General features: G+C 32.6%; 1 protein-coding gene across 1 annotated transcript; it reads left to right on the top strand.

Annotated features, from left to right (window-relative positions):
- Nucleotides 1-2,327: 2,327 nt before the first annotated feature.
- Nucleotides 2,328-10,891, top strand: LOC143251080 (enolase-like). Its single transcript, XM_076502443.1, has 9 exons — nt 2,328-2,466; nt 4,505-4,606; nt 4,970-5,124; nt 6,106-6,175; nt 6,733-6,800; nt 7,341-7,558; nt 7,931-8,287; nt 8,642-8,758; nt 9,827-10,891. The coding sequence occupies exons 2-9, from the start codon at nt 4,522-4,524 to the stop codon at nt 10,056-10,058; spliced, it is 1,302 nt and encodes a 433-aa protein (XP_076358558.1). The 5' UTR covers nt 2,328-2,466; nt 4,505-4,521; the 3' UTR covers nt 10,059-10,891.
- Nucleotides 10,892-20,086: the final 9,195 nt, after the last annotated feature.

Genomic DNA, 20,086 nt, shown 5'->3' with positions numbered 1-20,086 from the left:
TTATAAACTGCAAACCAAGGGCAACAAGTTAAATATTATCAAATTGGAAAAGCAACAAAACGTTACATGTGATCATGATTATTGGTGATAGACAAGGGTAAACCAGACCTGCAACAAAATATTTTTCTATTGGGTCTAGTACGATCTAGGAGGGATAAGTGGTTAAGGCACTCGACTCGTAATCTGAGAGTCACGGGTTGGAATCCCCGTCTCTCCAGACATGTTCGCCCTTTCAGACGTGAGAGTGTTATGTGATGGTCAATCCCACCGTTCTTTAGTAAAAGAGTACCCCAAGAGTTGGCGGTGGATGGTAATGACTAGCTACCTTCCCACTAGTCTTACACTGCTACATTATGGACGGCTAGCGCAGATGATCTCCGTATAGCTTTGCGCAAATTAAAAAAAAAAAACAATATAGTACGATTACAACTACAGATAACAAAAAAAAGACTTTATAACGGACGTAGTAGCAGATCAAAATTTATTACAAATAACTAGCAACAGTAATCTCAAATACCTTGTTTTCATTAGTTTTAAGTGTTGGCATTAATTAACTATTAATTCGTATAAATTGCTAGTATTTGTTATGTCACATCATTATTTTTTCAAGAAGGATTATTGTTAAAGCACTGTAGGAAAGTTTTCAATGTATTTTTAAATTTGTTTGTTTTAAATATCGCGCAAAGCTACTCGAGGGCTATCTGCGCTTTTAAAATTGATGCATAATATCTGAGCTAAGGGTTATTATACCAGATTGTTAACCCAAAAGCCCATGATTCACATCCTATTGTGTAAGATCATATTCTGTATGTGGTGCCTTGGGAAAATAAATGTGATAATCATGTTTCGCCATCCGATGAGAAAGACCCAAGTGTTAGCAGAGAGTGCTGTTGACTAGGTGTATTCCCTCTAGTCTTATCAGTTTGAAATCAAGAACGGATGAAACGTGACAGCTTTTTCGTAGCTTTGTTTTGAGCATAAACACAATCAACAAATGTGTTAATACTATTTTCAGTTAGCGAATAAATGTATTTATATGTTAATTCCTGTTACAAAAACTATTTCATAAACAAGCAACACCTCCTCCCCCTCATGTAGTTGTTCAATTCAGCATTTTTTATGATTAATAACATAAAGTTCAATTTGTTTGTTTTCAATTTCGCGCAAAGCTACTGGAGGGCTATTTGCGCTGGCCATCCCTAATTTAGCAGTGTAAGATTAGAGGGAAGGCAGCTAATCATCACCACCCACTGCCAACTCTTGGGCTATTCTTTTACCAAAGAATACTGGGATTGACTGAAACATTATAACGTCCTCACTGCTGAAATGGTGAGCATGTTTTGATGCGACGGGGATTCGAACTCGAAACCCTCGGATTACGAGTCGAACGCCTTAACTCACCTGGCCATGCCAGGCTCAGTTCAATTTGTAATTTGCAAATTAGTCTAACATAAAGTTAACCTTTTAAACATAGCATAACTAGTAATAAAGAAAATACTGGTAATACTCAGCATGTTGGTCATAATTTCAAGTACGATATGTTATCGATAAAGTTTAAAGAGTAGAGTTCATACAGATTACCTTTGCTAAGATTTATTGCCAGAGGCCCAAGGCTGGGAAGGATGTTTTGTGGGAATGTTGAATACGTTTGAGATTATCCCCTGCAGCCATACGTTTAGCTTTCAGTTATTAATTAAACAACACGTTTTGATTTTGAAGTACAGTCTTCTGTTTAGTTGTACACATTTTACGCTGTTGATATACTTTTACTCAGCAGGTAAATAATTTTTTATTTGAATGTAAAATGTCTTTATTTGTGAAACATTTTTTTAGCTTTTATAATAGCAGTTTTCCATGCCAGACTTAACATAAGATTTGTTGGTTTATTTGAGGAATGAAAAAAAACTGTTGCTATTAAAAGTATGTAGTGATTTACACTATTTGTACAAGCAGAATGTAACTGTAAAATATTACTAACCGTGATCCGCAAAACATTTGCAGTACTTTTCATGCCCTTCACTTGAATTTTCGTTATTCTATCATTCAGACGTTTCTGCCTATACAGCAAAGTTTGTCTTCATTACCAACTTTACATTTACTTTAATTTGTAACAATATAGCTTCTGTTCGCTTCACACTTCACATACTTCTATGTGCATTATTTAACTACTTTTTAGAACGAGTTTTATTTTTCGTTTTTAATTGTTCTGTACTCTAATACTACTATATATACTATTACCGTACTTTATTGTTTATATTAAATAAGCTCCCGCTCACCATGAGCTCAGAATGACCATTTGAAACTTTTTTAACATATTTCAATACGACCTTTTTTAAAAGTCGAATAATTAATTTGGTGCAATAGTGCTGCCCTCTATGACTATAAAAGTTAGATATTGAATGCAGACACTGGTATGTCTGTGTTGTAGTTTGTGTTGCGGAGAGTTGGGGACCATATAAATTGAGTGTAAGTTTACTATTTATTTCTTGTCTAATGTTTTAGGAAAATAATTTTTAGTACATATAACATTGGGAGGTCAAATAGTAATATTGCTCTTTGTGTGTTATCTTGTTATTACTGTACAGAGAATTATTCTACACACTAGTAATGCAGCACAGCGACTGTGTTTATCGCTGACAGTGACATTGGTTGACCTTCACTTTGAAAGTTTAACTGGTGAATACCGAAGTCTCGCAGTTTGTGACCGAGTTCAAATAATCCTGTCTACACTTCAAATTATAGTGCAATAATAACAAAAATTGTCTTGTATCTTTATAGAAGCACGTCAATTATTATACTTATTTATCACTATTCGGAATGGGTTAAAAAGGACTGATTGAGAATTATTACTTTAATAATATTAGGAATATTACTTTAATAATTAAAAATCGATATTTATATTCCAAAATATTTTACGCAAGAATTAAGTGATAAATTTGGCTTAAAAACGTTAAGTTAAAAGATAAGGTAATTTTTTAAATCAAAGACTTCTGTGTGCTTAAAAATAAATGATTATATGTTGAAGGTTAACTTTCAGTTATTTTAATTTTGTTAATCGTTATTATTAATTTTTATCACAATATTGTAATACGTCCGTAGTATTAAAGTGAACTTGGAGAATGTATTACTATTAATAAAACTAGGAATATTACTTTGTATTAGATCTTGTTATTGTAGATGAGCTAATATTTGTATGCACAGTTCAACCAAAAATGTTTGACATAATAACAGATATGAGTATCTTACTTTTGTATGAGAACTAGGAGTATTAATATTAAGAGATTATTGGTACAATGTAAAATGCAAGTTTTCTGTCAATTAATAAAAACAAAGTAAACTGGATTGAAAAACTAGAAAAACTACTTTTGTATGTGCATTTCCTTTCATTAATTTATCAACTGTGCCAATCAATGTAATTTAAATATAAAGTTTTAAAAGCAGTGTAGGATTTTTGTGTGAAATTAGTGTGCTTACCTTTGCTGGTAATGTCTAATATTTAAGGACAAGGTGTCTGTTGGTCCAGTGAGGATGTTTCATGTATTAAAATAAATCAAATGTACACCTGATTTATGCATTTATACAGCCTCATCTTAAATCTATTGCATCTGTCATATCTGAAATCAACTGATTCCATGATCAGTTACTTTGTTAGAAAAGTGTCTAAACTAAAAATAACTTCTGCTCTGCTACACTATATTTTCCCCCTTGTCCTACTGTTCTCACTATTAAATGAAAGAAAAAAAGGTGCATAAATAGCTTCCAATGCTTTCTGAAAATCCAAGTGAAATAAATCCAATCTGCACCATCATCTACATATACAGTGACTTTAAAGAGTGTCAACAAATTTGAAAGACAAGACTTGCTCTAAGTGAAACCATGCTGTCTATCTAACAAAATTTCAAATATTGTTAAATTATTTTCCAAACCATTTTTATCAGATTCTCAAAATCTTTTCTTGTTACTGATATAAGATTTAATTGGCCTATTATTATCAGGATAATTTTTATTACCTCCCTTGAAAGAGGAATGGTAATAATAATGTACATCCAATCCTGGATAAAGTGAGGATTATTTTTTGGGAATGTCCTTAGTTAATGCAACTGATGAATGAAATAAAAACTTTAAACATAAATGCAAGACATTTTTATTATTATTTTTTGCAACAGTAGCTTTTGACCCATGTCAAGAGTTCTTGTATAATTAGAATGTTGAAGGTTGAAAGCAAGTTATAATAGAGAAACAAAGCGTGGGTGTAAGTTATCAATATGGAATACATCATTTTTTGTTTATTTACTTTTTGTGAGAGTTTAAAAGTAAAGCTTTTTTTTTTAAATGTGTATAAATTATAATTAAACAAAATGAAATTATTGCACAGTTGCATCAAGATTGTATGTATTCTTGCTAAATATATTTGTAAATGGGGAATTTCAATATGTACTGTATAAATGTTAAGGCTATCTTTATCAAAAGTCTTGCCATTAATGGGTCTTGTTTCTCCTTTAAGAATTTTATGCCACAACCATGCCTATCAGCAAAATCTATGCTCGTCAAATCTTCGACAGTCGTGGAAATCCAACTGTAGAAGTTGATCTCACTACTGATAAGGGTATGCATATTTAATACTATCATTGTATCATGGTCTATGTCTGATGACTTTAATACTACTCCACTGTTTATCTTGTAATTAAAACGTTCGTAACTATTTTTTTTTTTTTTATATATTACAACAATTAGTTTATCATAATGATTTCCACTACTTGTTAACCAGATTGTGTATATTTAAAAAAAAAAAAGCTTCATATTTGTGAAAGTGCAACACTTGTCTCCTTATGGATAGCTTGCATGCTATAAGATCAATCAATGTAATAGAGTAGTTTCTGTATAGAAGGAAATCTTGTGATCTCTCTCTGAAGTATTGATTGTGACATTTAATTAAAAACATTTAACAGACCATTTCTCTGATCCACAGGCTTGTTTCGAGCTGCAGTGCCAAGTGGAGCATCTACTGGAATTTACGAAGCTCTGGAGCTCAGAGATGGGGATAAAACTTCATATCATGGTAAAAGTGTCAGAAAGGCAATTGACAATGTAAATAATACAATTACTCCAGCTCTGCTGGCTAAGGTGAGACCACACTTGTAATTGAAAGTTGATTAACTGTTGTTGAGGAAATATTAATATTAGAAAATATAAATGATAAAAGATGTTTAAAAAACTACCTACAGAAAGTAACTTTAGTGTAGAGAAAAACTGTGCAGTGGAGTGGTGTATTATATCAAAAGTGAAACTTCTAGATCCTAGTAATACGTAGTAACTGAAATAGAAGAGGTAATAGTTGGAACTGTTGGATGACATTTTCTTATTTGTCCTCTAGTTTGAAAGAGTATTGCCAAGTGTTGTGTATTAGTTAGTTTCCAGTATGTATGTAAAATATTTTTGGTAACTTATTAGCCAATAAAAAAAGCTGATTAAGAGATAACTATATGGTCTTTGAGAGCAAGGGTAATGAAACAATTAAGTCATTTACTTCTCTAGGTTTGAAAGTTGTAGAAATTTTTAGACAGAAGAACTTGACTTGTAGTAATGACATGATATTGTTACTGATGCAAAAGTTTTGTTGTAATATCCTCTCTCTTTTAGGTTTCTGTCAGGGCACCAATTTTATTATCGTTATTGAAGATACTATTATTAATTTAAGAAAATAATTGTTTTTAGGTTAAATATAAAATTAATACCAATTTGGCAGACTTGTGTTTGAAGGACAAACATTATTGTTCATAATGCTTGTAGATACAAAATTGTATTTACAAGTTATTGAAAATGACTACTACAAGTTTTTAATTTGGCTTCATCCTTTCTGAAATTTGTGTAGATGCATAAGCAGATTTATGCATGCTTGGTTAATTTAACCATGACGCATTGTCTGTGAAATGAGGTTAAATAACCAGTTTGAATATTTGTATCTTAAATAAAAACTGATATTTTGTTTTCTCACATGTAGTGTGTTAAATGGATTGGCAATGAAATGCAAACTGTGATTTTCCTTCAAACTCACAACTTTAAACAGTTATGAAAGCATAGATGTTTCTTTTTTTCTGTTTCTAGAACTTTGAACCAACTCAGCAGGTAGAAATTGATGAATTTCTGTTATCACTAGATGGGACTGAAAACAAAGGTGAGAAAAAAACTCATGTCTTTCATAGGTGGTTTTGTACAATCATGTATAGTATTAAGAAATTTTGTTTATTTTTTTCAGTGAAAGAATAGTAAGAGATTAAGCACAATGTCACTAACATCTAGAATTCTGAGTTTGCGTTTCCAAGTGTGTAATAGGAGATTTAGGTACACTACCTTTTTAATATATAAACAAAAATGTAATTTAAATGCTACCTTGACTTGCATATTTAAAAGAAAATTGTACTAGTAAAGTACTCATAAATACTGTTAAGTGAATTATAACTAGCTTGAATGTATAAACACAGCAACAATGGCAAAGGAAGAAAATTAAACTTTCAAAATTCCAAGTTTTTATTTCATTTTGTTAAACCTTTGTCTAGCAAGAGGACAGAAAAGTCACCTTGAACTAGGCCTTAGAATATTTTTTCATTTGCTAGTAACATTCAGGAGACAAAATTAACACATAGCATTACTTTTCACGCAACATGTAAGATGTAAGATGATGGTTTGGCTTTTGTTACTATAAATATTTCCACGTGTTTGTCTTCAATATAGGCAAGCTTGGAGCCAATTCTATTTTGGGAGTGTCCCTGGCTGTCTGCAAGGCAGGAGCAGCCCAGAAGGTATTCAGCTATTTTTACAACCACCTTTCTTATAAGTTAAAAAGAATAAATGATTACCAGTTTTGCTATTACTATTAGTATTGACAAATATGGGATTGCCTTATCAATAGACTCTACTAATTCGTCACCCACTAAAGTTTAGCACTTGCAGTTACCCAAAAGTTTGGTAAAATGTATTATGTATTTAATGAGGCTTTAAAAGTACATTACTATTCTTTTAACAAAAATACTTTAACTTTTCTTTCCATTTAAAGAAAAAGCTTTAAAGTATAAAATTACTAAAGCAAAGCTTTTAGTTTATTTATTTTTTACTATCTTCAAGTTTTGGTAGATATGATAGTCATTCTTATTAGTGCTATTTCTTGAGTCAGTTAATAATTAGGATTTGGTTGGTCACTGATGCAAAGCTATTTGGATTTCTTTATCTTATTTGCTGAAACTTGCAAATAATCAACCAGAAAAAAAATGTAACTTTTTTAAACATTCTGTCAAGTACTTATTTCTAATTTTACTTCTATATATGAAATGTTTACCTTCCAGGGTATTCCACTGTATCGTCACATCTCTGATTTGGCTGGGAATAGTGATGTAATCTTGCCAGTCCCTGCTTTCAATGTGATTAATGGTGGAAGCCATGCTGGAAACAAGCTGGCCATGCAGGAGTTCATGATTCTTCCGACTGGTGCTGGTTCTTTCACAGAAGCCATGAAAATGGGCAGTGAAGTTTATCACCACTTGAAAAATGTAATCAAGAAAAGGCAAGTTACTTCAAAGTTTTGTTACTCTGGATGGGAGAAACTTAAAAAATATATAATTGTGGATTAGAGATATAGCATTTAAGGATTTCAGAAAGTCGTTTACATTTTGAAAATAGATTGGCCAAAATATGTGCTAATGTAAAATAAAATTTGGCAATCTAAATACCCAATTATATGAAAGTTATTTTTTGTTTTGGAGTGAAAGTCTCAACCATGATTTGTCAAATGCGTAGTAGTTTTTGTAAATTTAAGTATTATTCTTTAAAAGTTAACTTTTGTATACTGATAAATTTGAAAATATACAATACTTGAATATTATATAAAAGGAAGAAAAAAAATGCTGAAACTTGAAGGTTTATCTTTTGGACGTAGATTTGGCCTTCAAGCCACTGCTGTTGGTGACGAGGGAGGCTTTGCTCCAGACATTCAGAACAACAAGGAGGCTCTGGAACTAATCAAAGAAGCCATTGATATTGCTGGTTACACTGGTAGGATTGATATTGGCATGGATGTGGCTGCTTCAGAGTTCTACAAAGAGGGCAAGTATGATTTGGACTTTAAGAACCCCAACTCTGATCCTGCTCAGTGGCTTACACCTGATGCTCTTGCTTCTATGTACCAAGAATTCATCAAGGATTATCCAGTTGTATCAATTGAAGATCCTTTTGACCAAGATGACTGGGATGCTTGGTCCTCATTTCAGGCTGCTGTACAGATTCAGGTTGTTGGGTAAGAATTCCAGATCTTCTTGATTGTAAATGATTTTTTCAAATCAGAGTTAATATTTTCCAAATCTAATATACAGTGAGATTGGGTATTTGTTTAACTATTGCAGTTTCTTGATGTAATACTCTTAAAAACAATTTAGAACAAGCATTTATTGTATGTTTCATACTTTAAGAATCTGTAATTTCTGAAGTTGGTTTAGGTATTAAACCTTTAAATTTTTACCCATGTAAATACTTTAACACTGTATCAGTATCTCAATTTCAAGTTTGTAAAACATTAATTTTTCTATGGTTTTTGTATTATTCTTCACATGATAGCTTATTATAACATTAACATATGCTGTCTGACTTTCAGCGATGACCTGACGGTGACCAACCCAAAAAGAATCCAGCAAGCAGTCGAGAAGAAAGCCTGTAACTGTCTGCTACTGAAAGTTAACCAGATTGGAAGTGTAACTGAGGCTATTAAGGCGTAAGTATAGTAATTTCATAGTAGTGTAAATATGATCGTTGTAAAACTAAAATCTGAAGCTCAATATTTTGATAGTACATGAAACATTGCTGTGGTGTAACATGAACTATCAAAGTATGGCATGGAAGAACCTGAGGTTGAAGCCATTTAGATGCAAGAACAGTATTTTAATTTATCGGCCTGACATGCCCAGGTGGTTAGGGAACTTAGCTTATTATCTAAGGGTTGCAGGTTCTAATCCCTGTCAAACCAAACGTTCATGCCCTTTTAGGCATAGGGGCATTGTGATGTTATGGTTAAACCCACTATATGTTAGTGAAGGAGTAGTCCAAGAGTTGGCAGTGGGTAATGATGACTATCCTTCCTTCTCTCTAGGCTTACACTGTTAAATTAGGGACTGCTAGCACAAATAGCCCTCGTGTAGCTTTGTGCAAAATTAAAACTAACAAATCTAATATATAATGTTCAAGTGTTATGTAACTCATACTCAAAAAATATGGATGCTGCAGGTTAGAAAAGCATGGTATTGCTACAATGTTCTGCAATCAAATTTAAAAGTACAGAGCTATATAATATAAAATTATTGAAAAAATAGTCATTTTGCATTACTTGGATATATAATGCATTCAGCTTCTTTAGAACAAGAAAAAATATTAAATAACTTGAAGGCTTTTGTGGATGCACTAACTTTATATAGTGTAAAGGTATTGTTTTATTAGTAGTTAGGAAATAATGGCTGTGTAGTTTTAAGTGTATACATAAATGATCTTTGAAATGCTAAAAGTAACAAAATACCCTTTATTGTTGCCAAATTTGACTAAACGGTTTTTATTATATCAAACTTTTTGTTATTGAAGAAATGTGTGTGTGTGTCTGTAAACAAGTTAACTTGTATCAATATACGGTGGTAGTTACATTTAGTTCTGAAATTGTATGCACTGTGTATTTATGTTAAGCACCTATTGAAAATGTGGTATTCTTGAAGCTGGCTTTAATATGATATGAGACCAATTTTTTTTAAGTAATTATTTTTGAAGCCAAAATTCCATGTTACATGTTCAATTTCAGACATCAGTTAGCTAAATCTAACAACTGGGGAACAATGGTAAGTCATCGCAGTGGTGAGACAGAAGATACAACTATTGCCGATCTTGTTGTTGGGCTATGCACGGGCCAAATTAAAACTGGTGCTCCTTGCCGGTCAGAACGACTTGCTAAGTATAACCAAATCTTAAGAATTGAGGAAGAACTTGGTCCTAAGGCAAAGTATGCTGGGACTAACTTTCGCCACCCAATCTAAATGATGCAAGTTGCTCATGGTGAAAGTGCAGTATGCTTTATTGGTCTTGCTTATTGTTATTCCAGAAATATACTCACATTTATAAAACACGTAGTGTTTGAACTTAAATCTAGTTTAGCTCCAAGAATAAATTGTTGTTGAATTGTTGCTGAAAAAGAAATGCTACTGTAATATCATTCTAAATAAAATATAATTAGAATAAAGTTGTTTTTTTTATTTTTTGTGGCTAATTTGCTTCTGTGGGTATATATTCTCAATATGTAGTGGACTGTTCATCCATAACCTAAATTATTACTTATTGCTATTGATGTGTTTTCTAGTCAGCATTCAGAAACTGCCAATAGCCAGTTTGGGTGAATGGAATCCACCCGGTGAATATTAAGTTGTATTTTTAATTTTCCTTTTTGATCTTATTTTGCTGTTTACAACAGAAATAATTCCTAAATGTTTAGTTTTAACCTTTCTGTAATTATTTTCAGTATTTAGGGATAGTGTTATTCAGAATCCATAACTTAATGTTATAAATCTTCTGAAGATTTTAAATGTTCAGTGATCTTGGGGAACCTGACTCGGATTCTTCCTATGAAAATCAAATTTTCTTCATTTGGTATTAAACTGATATGTAAATATATTTTATAATTAATTAATACTATTTTCATAGTTTATTTTATTTACTAAATCAGTGAAAGCCACACTAATAATGTATAACATGTTGCTGTTGATCTCTGCTGTATTTTGTATTTGATATATTGTGTATTTTTTGTTCAGAATTGTGATAAAACTATATTTGCTGCAGGCTTGGGCTGTCATATAATAAAATTTTGCTTATTCCAGTGGTGTTATGAAGCTTTATATTTCAAATCATTTTCAGGCTTAACTATGTTAATTAAGCATTAAACGTAAGAAAATACTGTTAAAAATTTGTGTAAACATGTAAAAAAAAACTATCTTTTGGAAGTTCATATTTTGTTAACTTTTCAATCACTTAAACAGTGTATTTTATATATAAACATTATTAACATAAAAATGCATGGATGACAGAGGATTAAGTTATTGTTAAAAATAAAACTATTTTCAAGAATTTGCATTTGAAGCCCCACACTTTGAGATTTATTTACAAAACAGTGTTTCCATGGAAAATGAATTTAGAGAGGCATTGCTTAAAGATTCTGTCAAAAAAAAGTTTGTCACCAGATTCAAAAATGCTTTAAATGTAAATACATCCCGTAATGGAGTACTCCATGTACATTTCATTTCTACACTGAAAATGCATAACCAACTTTATGAACAAGCACGAATGTTTTAACTATTACGTATAATAAAACTACAGAAACATTATTGCTAATAATGGATATTATAGAAAACTTTTTTGTAGGAAATATTGTATTCTCCTGTGATAGTTGGAATTGTTAGTGGGTTACTTTGGTAATTACAGCACTTTGTTCTAGTCTGAGCAGGATTCAAATTCTGATCACTGAAAATGGAAAAATGTGAGAAAAACTGGTTACCTAACTTGACATCTGATAAAATACCCAAGAAGGAGCCTTGTTTGTAAGAGTGAAAGTGTAGCTTGGGTGGTTTAAAAAGAGTGCTTTACAAGCAGAGGCGTAAATTTTTTACACCCTGTAGGGGAAGGGGGATGATTTTTGCAACCACTTGTATGGATTGTTCAATTTGCAAATTGGTAATATCTGATTACGTGAACCTGAAAGTTGCAAACATGCAGTCAGAGTAATCTTGTTGCCACGATACTTCAAGGTTTCCATGTAGGTTTGCATAAGTGAGGTGTTGTGAACAGTTTTCAAAATGTTAATAAAGACAAATGTCATAAATTAACTGCCACATGAATTTATTCCTGCACACTATACTTGACAAGGTTACTAATAACTTGCATTGCATGAATTACGTTTTCAAATATTAATAAAATTAGTAATTACCCTTGATAAGTTTATATCTACTGAAAAACTGTTCATGTTGTTTGATAAAAATAATTAAAATGTCTTTGTGAATTCTTGAAAATTACACATCAATACAATGTAGCACATAATTATTCATACTTTTCATTGAAGTAAGATTCATTTAGTCTACATGTTCCCAAACATAGGCCTCCTTTGATGATCTGTTTATGAATTCTTTCATAAGCTCTTCTATATTTATCTTGTCGACCTCATCTTTGTGAGTCTGACAAACTGCCACATGGTTGAGGCGGCACTGAGACATAGTCGACCTTAACCACGTCTTCAACCGTCTTAATGCAGAAAAGCTGCATTCATATCGCAGCTGCATACCGGACATACAAGCAAAATTTTCATGAGAAGGAACACTTCACTAAACACCTGCTGGCTTGTTTCATGCATTTCACAGTAAGCATCCTTCGCACCTTTCAGAGATACTGCTTTTGTTGTTCTTTTGAATATTGGCAACTGAAACTCGAGCCGTTGTGCAGAGATTTCTGGATAGAAGTTTATAACCGAGTTGTCAATCTTGCCAGATGTGATCATGTTCTCAAGTGCCAGATATTGCCTCAAGTCATTGTTGTCTGCATTGAATCTAGTGGTCAGATGTTCTATGACTGTGTCCACAAATTCAAAATATTGGCTTCTGTAATAATCTAACTGTTGCAGACTGGTGTTCTGAGCCATCACTTGTAATCCTTCTGGGGGGTCTGCGACTGCGTGGTAGTTCAATAGGCACCAGATCTAGAGAAGTTACCTTTTTCTCAGCTTCATCAAATATCTTGTAATTTTCCTCTGTTTGCAATACCCGCAATTGTTCTACTGTCATTGCAGATGCTTCAATCATGCCAGATACTGTTGCTGATTTTACTTGGAATGCACAGTTTAGTTCCTCTAATGCAGCTAAAGGATGCTGAGCCATCAAGAATCCTAAAACTGTCTTTCCTTTGTCAAATCTGTCCAGCAGACCTCGTGCTTTCACTGCTACATCTGATTATTCATTTGCTAATTCAGACAAAGAATCAACAATGTCACTGTAGTGATCATAAGCACGTATAATTACACATAGGCGGCACAACCAGCGTGTTGAACACAGTGGACGGATGTATTTAACTGGACCATTGTGGCTGTCTGACAATACAATATTTTCAAAGATTGTCTTGTATTTGTCTGAACTCTGAAGCAAGACACCAAGTTCATGTACCCACTGGATAGAATCTCGAACACATTCACAAGCTTCAACTGCATGTTGCATTATTAAATTAGCCTTGTGTGCTCCGCAGTGAATACTAGCTGGTCAAAAGTTTAAGACCATACTGAAACGAAGCGTTAATCGGTAAACACGTAACGAAATTTAGTCATTTGTGTTCAAGCATTAGCATTGTCAACATCTCCCACTGACATCTCCTGTGGTACATTGATGAGCTGCAAAAGCAAGATTTTTCTCAACGTGTCATCGCTGGTGAGATTGGGCGTAGTAAAACTGCTGTTGCAAATTTTTTAAGAACCTGAGGGATACGGAACGAGAATTTCAAGTGGTCGGCCCAAGAAAATTTTTGACCAACTAGTATTTAGGCTAATTTCATAGTGTTCACATTTTCCCAATTGAATGCTAAACAAGTTTGTTTTTTTTTATTTTCCCTTTTCTTATTTTCATCTTTCGAAGCTCTATTCAAATAAGTGGTTGAGTCTAACAACGCAAAATGCATATTTTCTCTTTATGTTCTTTGGTCTTAAAATTTTGACCAGCAGTGTAGTATACTGACTGTAGCTGACGAATAATATAAAATTATCTCTTGGCCTTTTGTTATAGCTTGTCTTTATACATCAATCACGCAAGATGCTCGAACGTTCAACAATGTTCGAAGACACGCTAGTATTTTCATAAACCACATATGATTGATTATTGCCTTTGAGAATCTTCTACAAATGTAAAGAACAGGCGAGACTTGTGCTATACATATCCAACAATATACGTCACGTGCATTAAAACTATACTGAAACAAACTAAGGTATTAAAATAAACAGTGAATCTGTTGCATCTCCTTCTTTAGATAATTAAAAATTGGCATTAGACAATTTTTAACTGAGATATTTTATATATATATACAATAAAATCTGTCTAAGCAGGAAACTGCATAGGACAGAAACCTGTACAAGCCGGAAATATCAAAATTTTGCAGCATTATCTTAAGATTTCCCTCATGAAAGGTCCTCTATATGGCAGAGCCTGCGTAACGCGGACGGAAAACTATCTTTCACCTTCCTCATCTATTAGCAAGTAGATTAGAACATGAGTGAGGCGGAAAAATATATTTTATTAAATATTAATTTCTTATTTAATTAATCATTTCTTTAAATATTAATAAATTCTTCTTTAATTAATAATTTTTTGTTTAAATAATAATAATTATCGGACATTTTGTCACAGTAAGTATTGGTTAAATATATTCTGTTCATTCTTCTGCCGTCCTTTTGGAGGTCCCTATTTGAAAGAATGATTGACTATACTTTTGGTCGCATTTGCTGATGAAAAACTAGAGAAACCATGGGTAATAGGTAAAAGTGAAAATCTGCCCTGTTTCAAAAATTTGAGGAAGAATCAAGGAAAGTGAATAATAAAGTGTGGATGACAAGTTTTATATTCGATGAATTTTTGAACACATTAAACAAAAGAATGGAACAAGAATATATGAATATTCTACTTTTCTTCAATAATGCAACTTGTCACCTAAAAGATCAGCTTTCAAATGTTGGTTTAATCTTTCAACCTTCATGTACAACATCAGTTCTACAGCCACTAAATAGAAATATAAGTGTATAAAATTGAAATACAGAAAATTGTTGCTTCAGCATATTGCAAACATTGACGACTGTAAGAGAGCATCTGAAATGACCATGAAAATTAATGTGTTAGATGCATTGCATTTTTAAGTCATTTAATCAAATGCGTAAAAGATGAATGCGTGATAAAGTTCTTTCGAAACTATGGATTTATTATTGATAATGGTGGAGATTGTGGAGAAGTTGTTTGTTTTGACGATTCTAGTGAAATCCAAACTCTGATTAAGAAGATTGATGCAGATGATTCTGTGAACGTTGACAAGAATATTTTTTAACAGAATCTGTTGAAATTGATTTAAAATCCATAATAGAGTCGCAAAATGGTAACAGTGTGAGAGATTCAGAAGATGAACAAAATGAAAAAGATAGTGAGGAAATAGAAATTCCTACCTCATCACAAGTATTAAGTTGTATTAATGCTATCAAATTGTATGCAAAAATGAAGGTGGAAAATAAGCTTCATGAAAATGCCGTATAATTGGCGTTCTCTTTTAACCACATGAGAAATCCCAATAAAAACGAAGCAAATGAAATTGGACACTTTCTTCGAATAAATTTGATTAAGATTTTGTGTACTTATGTATATTTTGAATGTTTATTTTTGTTCTTATTCTAACAAATATAGCCTAAACAGAATAATAACTTTATTCACAAAGTATAACGTACCGCTCAAAAATTATATATAATTAAGGAAATCCATGCTTACTGTTTAAGCCGGAAAACCTGCTTAAGCAGGAAATTTCACTCTGTCCCGTGCGATACTGCCATAGATAGGTTTTACTGTATAATTATATATTGACAACAATACATTAAATGCAGTACATTGAGAAAAAAAATTGTACAATTTAAAAGATCATGACAATATATAATACAATTAATGTAAGTAACCTTATTATAATAAAATTATATAGCATGTGAAAGTGCTTAAACACAAATATTGTATTTTTGGCTTAACAATCACTTAGGTTTCAAAGGAGAAATTGGACTTTTTTTCTTTTTCTAATAATTTACAGGTATAACAAGTTTTACAAAATTGAGAAACCTCTTGCCCAATATTTGGCCAAAAGAAATGTTTCATATTTTTTTTCACATGTCATGTTGACATTTAAATGACCACCCCCGAGGAATTCATGGGCAATTTTCAATATTTCAGAATTACCTGCTTTTGGAATAACGATTTGATAAACTACAGCCCCGTCCTCTGAAGGTGGTACATTTGGTGGTCTCCATTTTCTCATAAGCACATCATTTTTGCAAAAGTGACCATTTGGAACTTTCTCCAGTCCTTTCTTTGGGAGCATATGTTTAAATAGTAAAGGGATCTGCGGAGCCTTTTCATGCTCATCGATCAGTTTGTTACTCGCATACGAAACGTCACCAGTTGAACTAGGTCTCTCACGCTCATCATTGTCATTCATTAATGTATTGTCAGTTGGACAATTATTCACAAGGTCCCTATTGGATCCAAAAAATATTTCAGACAAATCTGTAATGTCGTCCTCTAAACACGTGTCTATCATTTCTTTTCGGCTTAACTTCTTAGCACATGAGGGAAGCACGTTTGGATTCTCCTCCATAACATTATCCTTAGATGAAATAGTGATCGGTTCGCTAACATGGCCTTAACACGCTTGGCCATGACGGGCCAAGCAACTACAAAAGTTTGTTATAAAACAAGAACTTGTGAAAGAAAAGCATAGACAGAGATGAGATAAAGACTGGAAATTGAGAGATAAACAATAAAAATACAATAACTAAACTTATAAAGAGAGAAATAATAATAGGAGAGAATGCAGAGACTTGAAAAGGGGAAAGTAAGAGCATAGATTAAAAAAAGAAGAGGAGAGACTGGAAATAGAATAACAGTACAAACTGAACTCACCAAGCTCACCCAACAGAAAGAAAGGCCCAAGAATGACAATTAGGTCAGGGCCAGCTTACCCAAGCTCTCCAAATTTGATGAACAAAAATTGAAATGGATGTTTTTCTGGAAAGATATAAAAGATTTACCAAAGACGAATGAGTAGTCTGTCTCAGTCAACTTCTCAGAGGAAAAGACCTACAAGTATATGCAGACATGACATCAAAAGATAGTAAGGGCTGTGACAAATCAAAAGTAACCTAACTGAAACGATGTGAACTTACAGAAAAAGATTTTTGTTGTAAGTTTAGAGAAGTCAAACCTAATAGTGGAGAAACAGAATTTCAGTTGGTAGCACGTCCCAAGATGGACTGTTATAACCAATAGGAAAATAGTTTTGAAGGACTAGCAGAATTATTAATACGTGAACAGTTCATGATCACATGCTCAACTGACTTGTCATTGTTATTAAAGGAGAAAGCACCAGTAGACATGGACATATGATCAAGCTTGCAGTAAAGTATATGGAAGCCCATGCAGGGAGTATAACTGGAAAGTCCAAGACTATCCAGCTAAAGTCGAAACCAGTGGTGACTGATGCAAAGCAGGAGCCTACCAAGATGACAGAAAGTTAACAGACAGATGGGAGAAGACGTGCTATATTTGTTACAAAATGAAACACATTGCAAATTCATTACCAATAAGCAACTGCAGAAATCTCAATATAAAGCAGTTGGAGCAACCTACAAAGATGGTGCTGGCAATAAACAAGAAAAGAGTGACAGTCACCATGGATACATCTTGTGCAGTAAAACACAGAGTAGGTAAGAATAATTCTTGTCAACTGAGTTCTAAAGTAACTGAACCAACCTATGTAAACTTTTGACAAGAAAAGAGAATTATTTAGCTTTAGATACAATTGTGATAGCCTATAGTGTAAACAAATTTCGTTCATACGTTTTACTTATTTTGAATATATTATTTATAAACAAGTAAATTGTGTAATGTCCGTTTATTGTTCGAATTTATCGCCAACAAGTCACAGACATCTACTGTAAAAATCTCAGCCTACATATTCAAAACCTTGACAGCATGGTTGGTAACCTATATGACTACCTAGTTTACCTACTTGTTTTGGAGCAAAGCCACACTAGGCTACCAATTGCGTCACCATAGGAATAGAGCCTCAGATTTTAGTTTTAAACCTGTAAATGTGCATCCTTCTCCCAGAGGGCAGATTATTAACCATGACAATGATCTATACCTTATTACCACTTATCTTTGTCTACACTAAATGTATGTAAATGTAGTTTTTATAATTTAACTTGTGCTTACGTAAATTTATATTCACAATTCATATTTTTATAATTGAACTACAAAAAACCCACATTAAACTACAACAAACAGCGAGTTATTAGAACTGAAATTTTGCATGTTTTTCAATTCTATTAAGAGATTTTCGCGTAAAAGTACACGATCACGATGGCCATCTCCACAAGTCGTCCTTCATTTAGCAGTGTAAAACTATAGGGAAGGCAACTAGTCATTACCACCCACCCCCAATTATTTTACCAACGTAGAATGGGATTGACTGTTACATTATCACGCCTCCATGGCTGAATGGACGAGCACCTCTTGTACTCAACCACCTGGTCATGAATACAGCTAAATTTAAATGCAACCAGAATTATATATTCATTATACAAACTTAACATTTTTAAACTACCTGCGATAGTAAAAATCAGTACATGCAATTACCAGATTGGTTTAAACAAATGTGATTCAACAGTTTTAAGTAATTTGTTTTTTTTTATTTTGCGTAAAAGTACAGGTGGGCTATCTAAGCTAGCAGTTCCTAATTTATCACTTACTTTTTACCAACAAATAGGGAGATTCACCATCAAGTATAACGCTCCCACACCTGAAAGAGCACGTTCATTGTGATGGAGATTCAAATCCGCGAGCCCCAAGGGGGAAACCAACCACCCTAACCACCAGGCCAGTTCCACGTAAATTAAAGTTTACGAATTGAAACAAGAAACCTACAAATACAAGAATCTTTACCTTCATCTGTGCTCTGTTGTCAGATTATAAAAAGTGACAGCATATCACTTTAGAATGTGAAATAAAAGTTTAAATTAAAAATATTTTTATTAAAAAGGCAGTTCAACATTTCAACCATATTTGGTCATTTTTAGGTACAAACTATTAATAAAATAAGGCCATCAAACAACAAAGTAAATCCGATAAAACCTTACCCAAAATGCACTGTGTTTTGAAAGTTATCTTTACCATTAGTTTATTTTTTAATAAAACTTCTTATACTCTTCTTTCGTAAACGTTACCTTTGATGTGCAAGTTTTTAAAATTATTTTTAACGGTTTATTAAATGTGCAATGCTTGTGAATGTGTAAGGAGTCAAGTGTTCCTCACTTCTTCCACTTAAGTTCCACCTCATTTCACCAATGTAAAAATTACCACATTCCTTGTAATTGTTCCTACATAATTCCATCATTTCACGAATATACATTTTTTAACCTGGTTTGCGTAGATAAAACTATTTTTCAAACCTGTCTCCAATTGTTGCGAAACATGTATGTTGGTAAAAACTGTTTTACATTCTAATTCTTTCTTTTAATTGGATCATCTCTACAATTAAAATTTCTAATACTTCAAGTAAAAATGTTATGTATACATAAGTAACAAGTCTGCTATTTGTTTGAGTGGCTTAAGAATAAAACAAATCACTGAAAGCATTGTGAATTATCTACGAGATCCCAAAACTGTAGCTTAAAAAATTATCTTGAGACTTGTAGTATTTGCATATGACCGACATAGTTAAGTTCATGAGCTAGATAAAATACAGTATCTGGTTTTTGAGAGACAGATTATCTTTCACACGTTCATGTCATATAAACCATTACCTTTTGTTACTATCTCCCTTCCCACTGTGTCCAGAAAACTGCTGTGTATTCACTTGTTGAGCAACATAGCAGGTTTGCTATCAAGATAAAGTAGAAGTACTTCATATATAATAATGTTGTGAACTATCTAATATCATGCCACACAAATAAGTAATAATAGCTAATATTTTTACCAACTTGTACTATCTCTTTAGAATATGCTATGTATTCTAACTTCATAGTTTAACTTTCCTTAATAAAGAGATGCTGCCAAGATACCCCCCCCTACCCTGTTATTGCCTCTACTTTAAAGCATGTTTTAGTTATTTATGTAAAAATCTTACATTTTTGTTGGAGCTTTCACACAGTTCTTTGAGCAACAACTAAGCTATTCAATTATTAAAATTAATTACTGAAATACAAATGCCTGCTCAAGTTGTTAGTGAAGAAAATCTTACAACAAAA

The sequence above is a fragment of the Tachypleus tridentatus genome, chromosome 1 (genome assembly GCF_004210375.1).
Source record: "Tachypleus tridentatus isolate NWPU-2018 chromosome 1, ASM421037v1, whole genome shotgun sequence".
NCBI lineage: Eukaryota > Metazoa > Arthropoda > Merostomata > Xiphosura > Limulidae > Tachypleus > Tachypleus tridentatus.
This window is presented reverse-complemented; position numbering and strand designations above follow the sequence as displayed.

Coding starts and splice junctions, on each gene's coding strand:
- LOC143251080 (XM_076502443.1), top strand. CDS start 4,522: ATGCCTATCAGCAAAATCTATGCTCGTCAAATCTTCGACAGTCGTGGA. Junction 4,607..4,969: donor TGATCTCACTACTGATAAGG/GTATGCATATTT, acceptor TCTGATCCACAG/GCTTGTTTCGAGCTGCAGTG. Junction 8,759..9,826: donor GTAACTGAGGCTATTAAGGC/GTAAGTATAGTA, acceptor GTTCAATTTCAG/ACATCAGTTAGCTAAATCTA.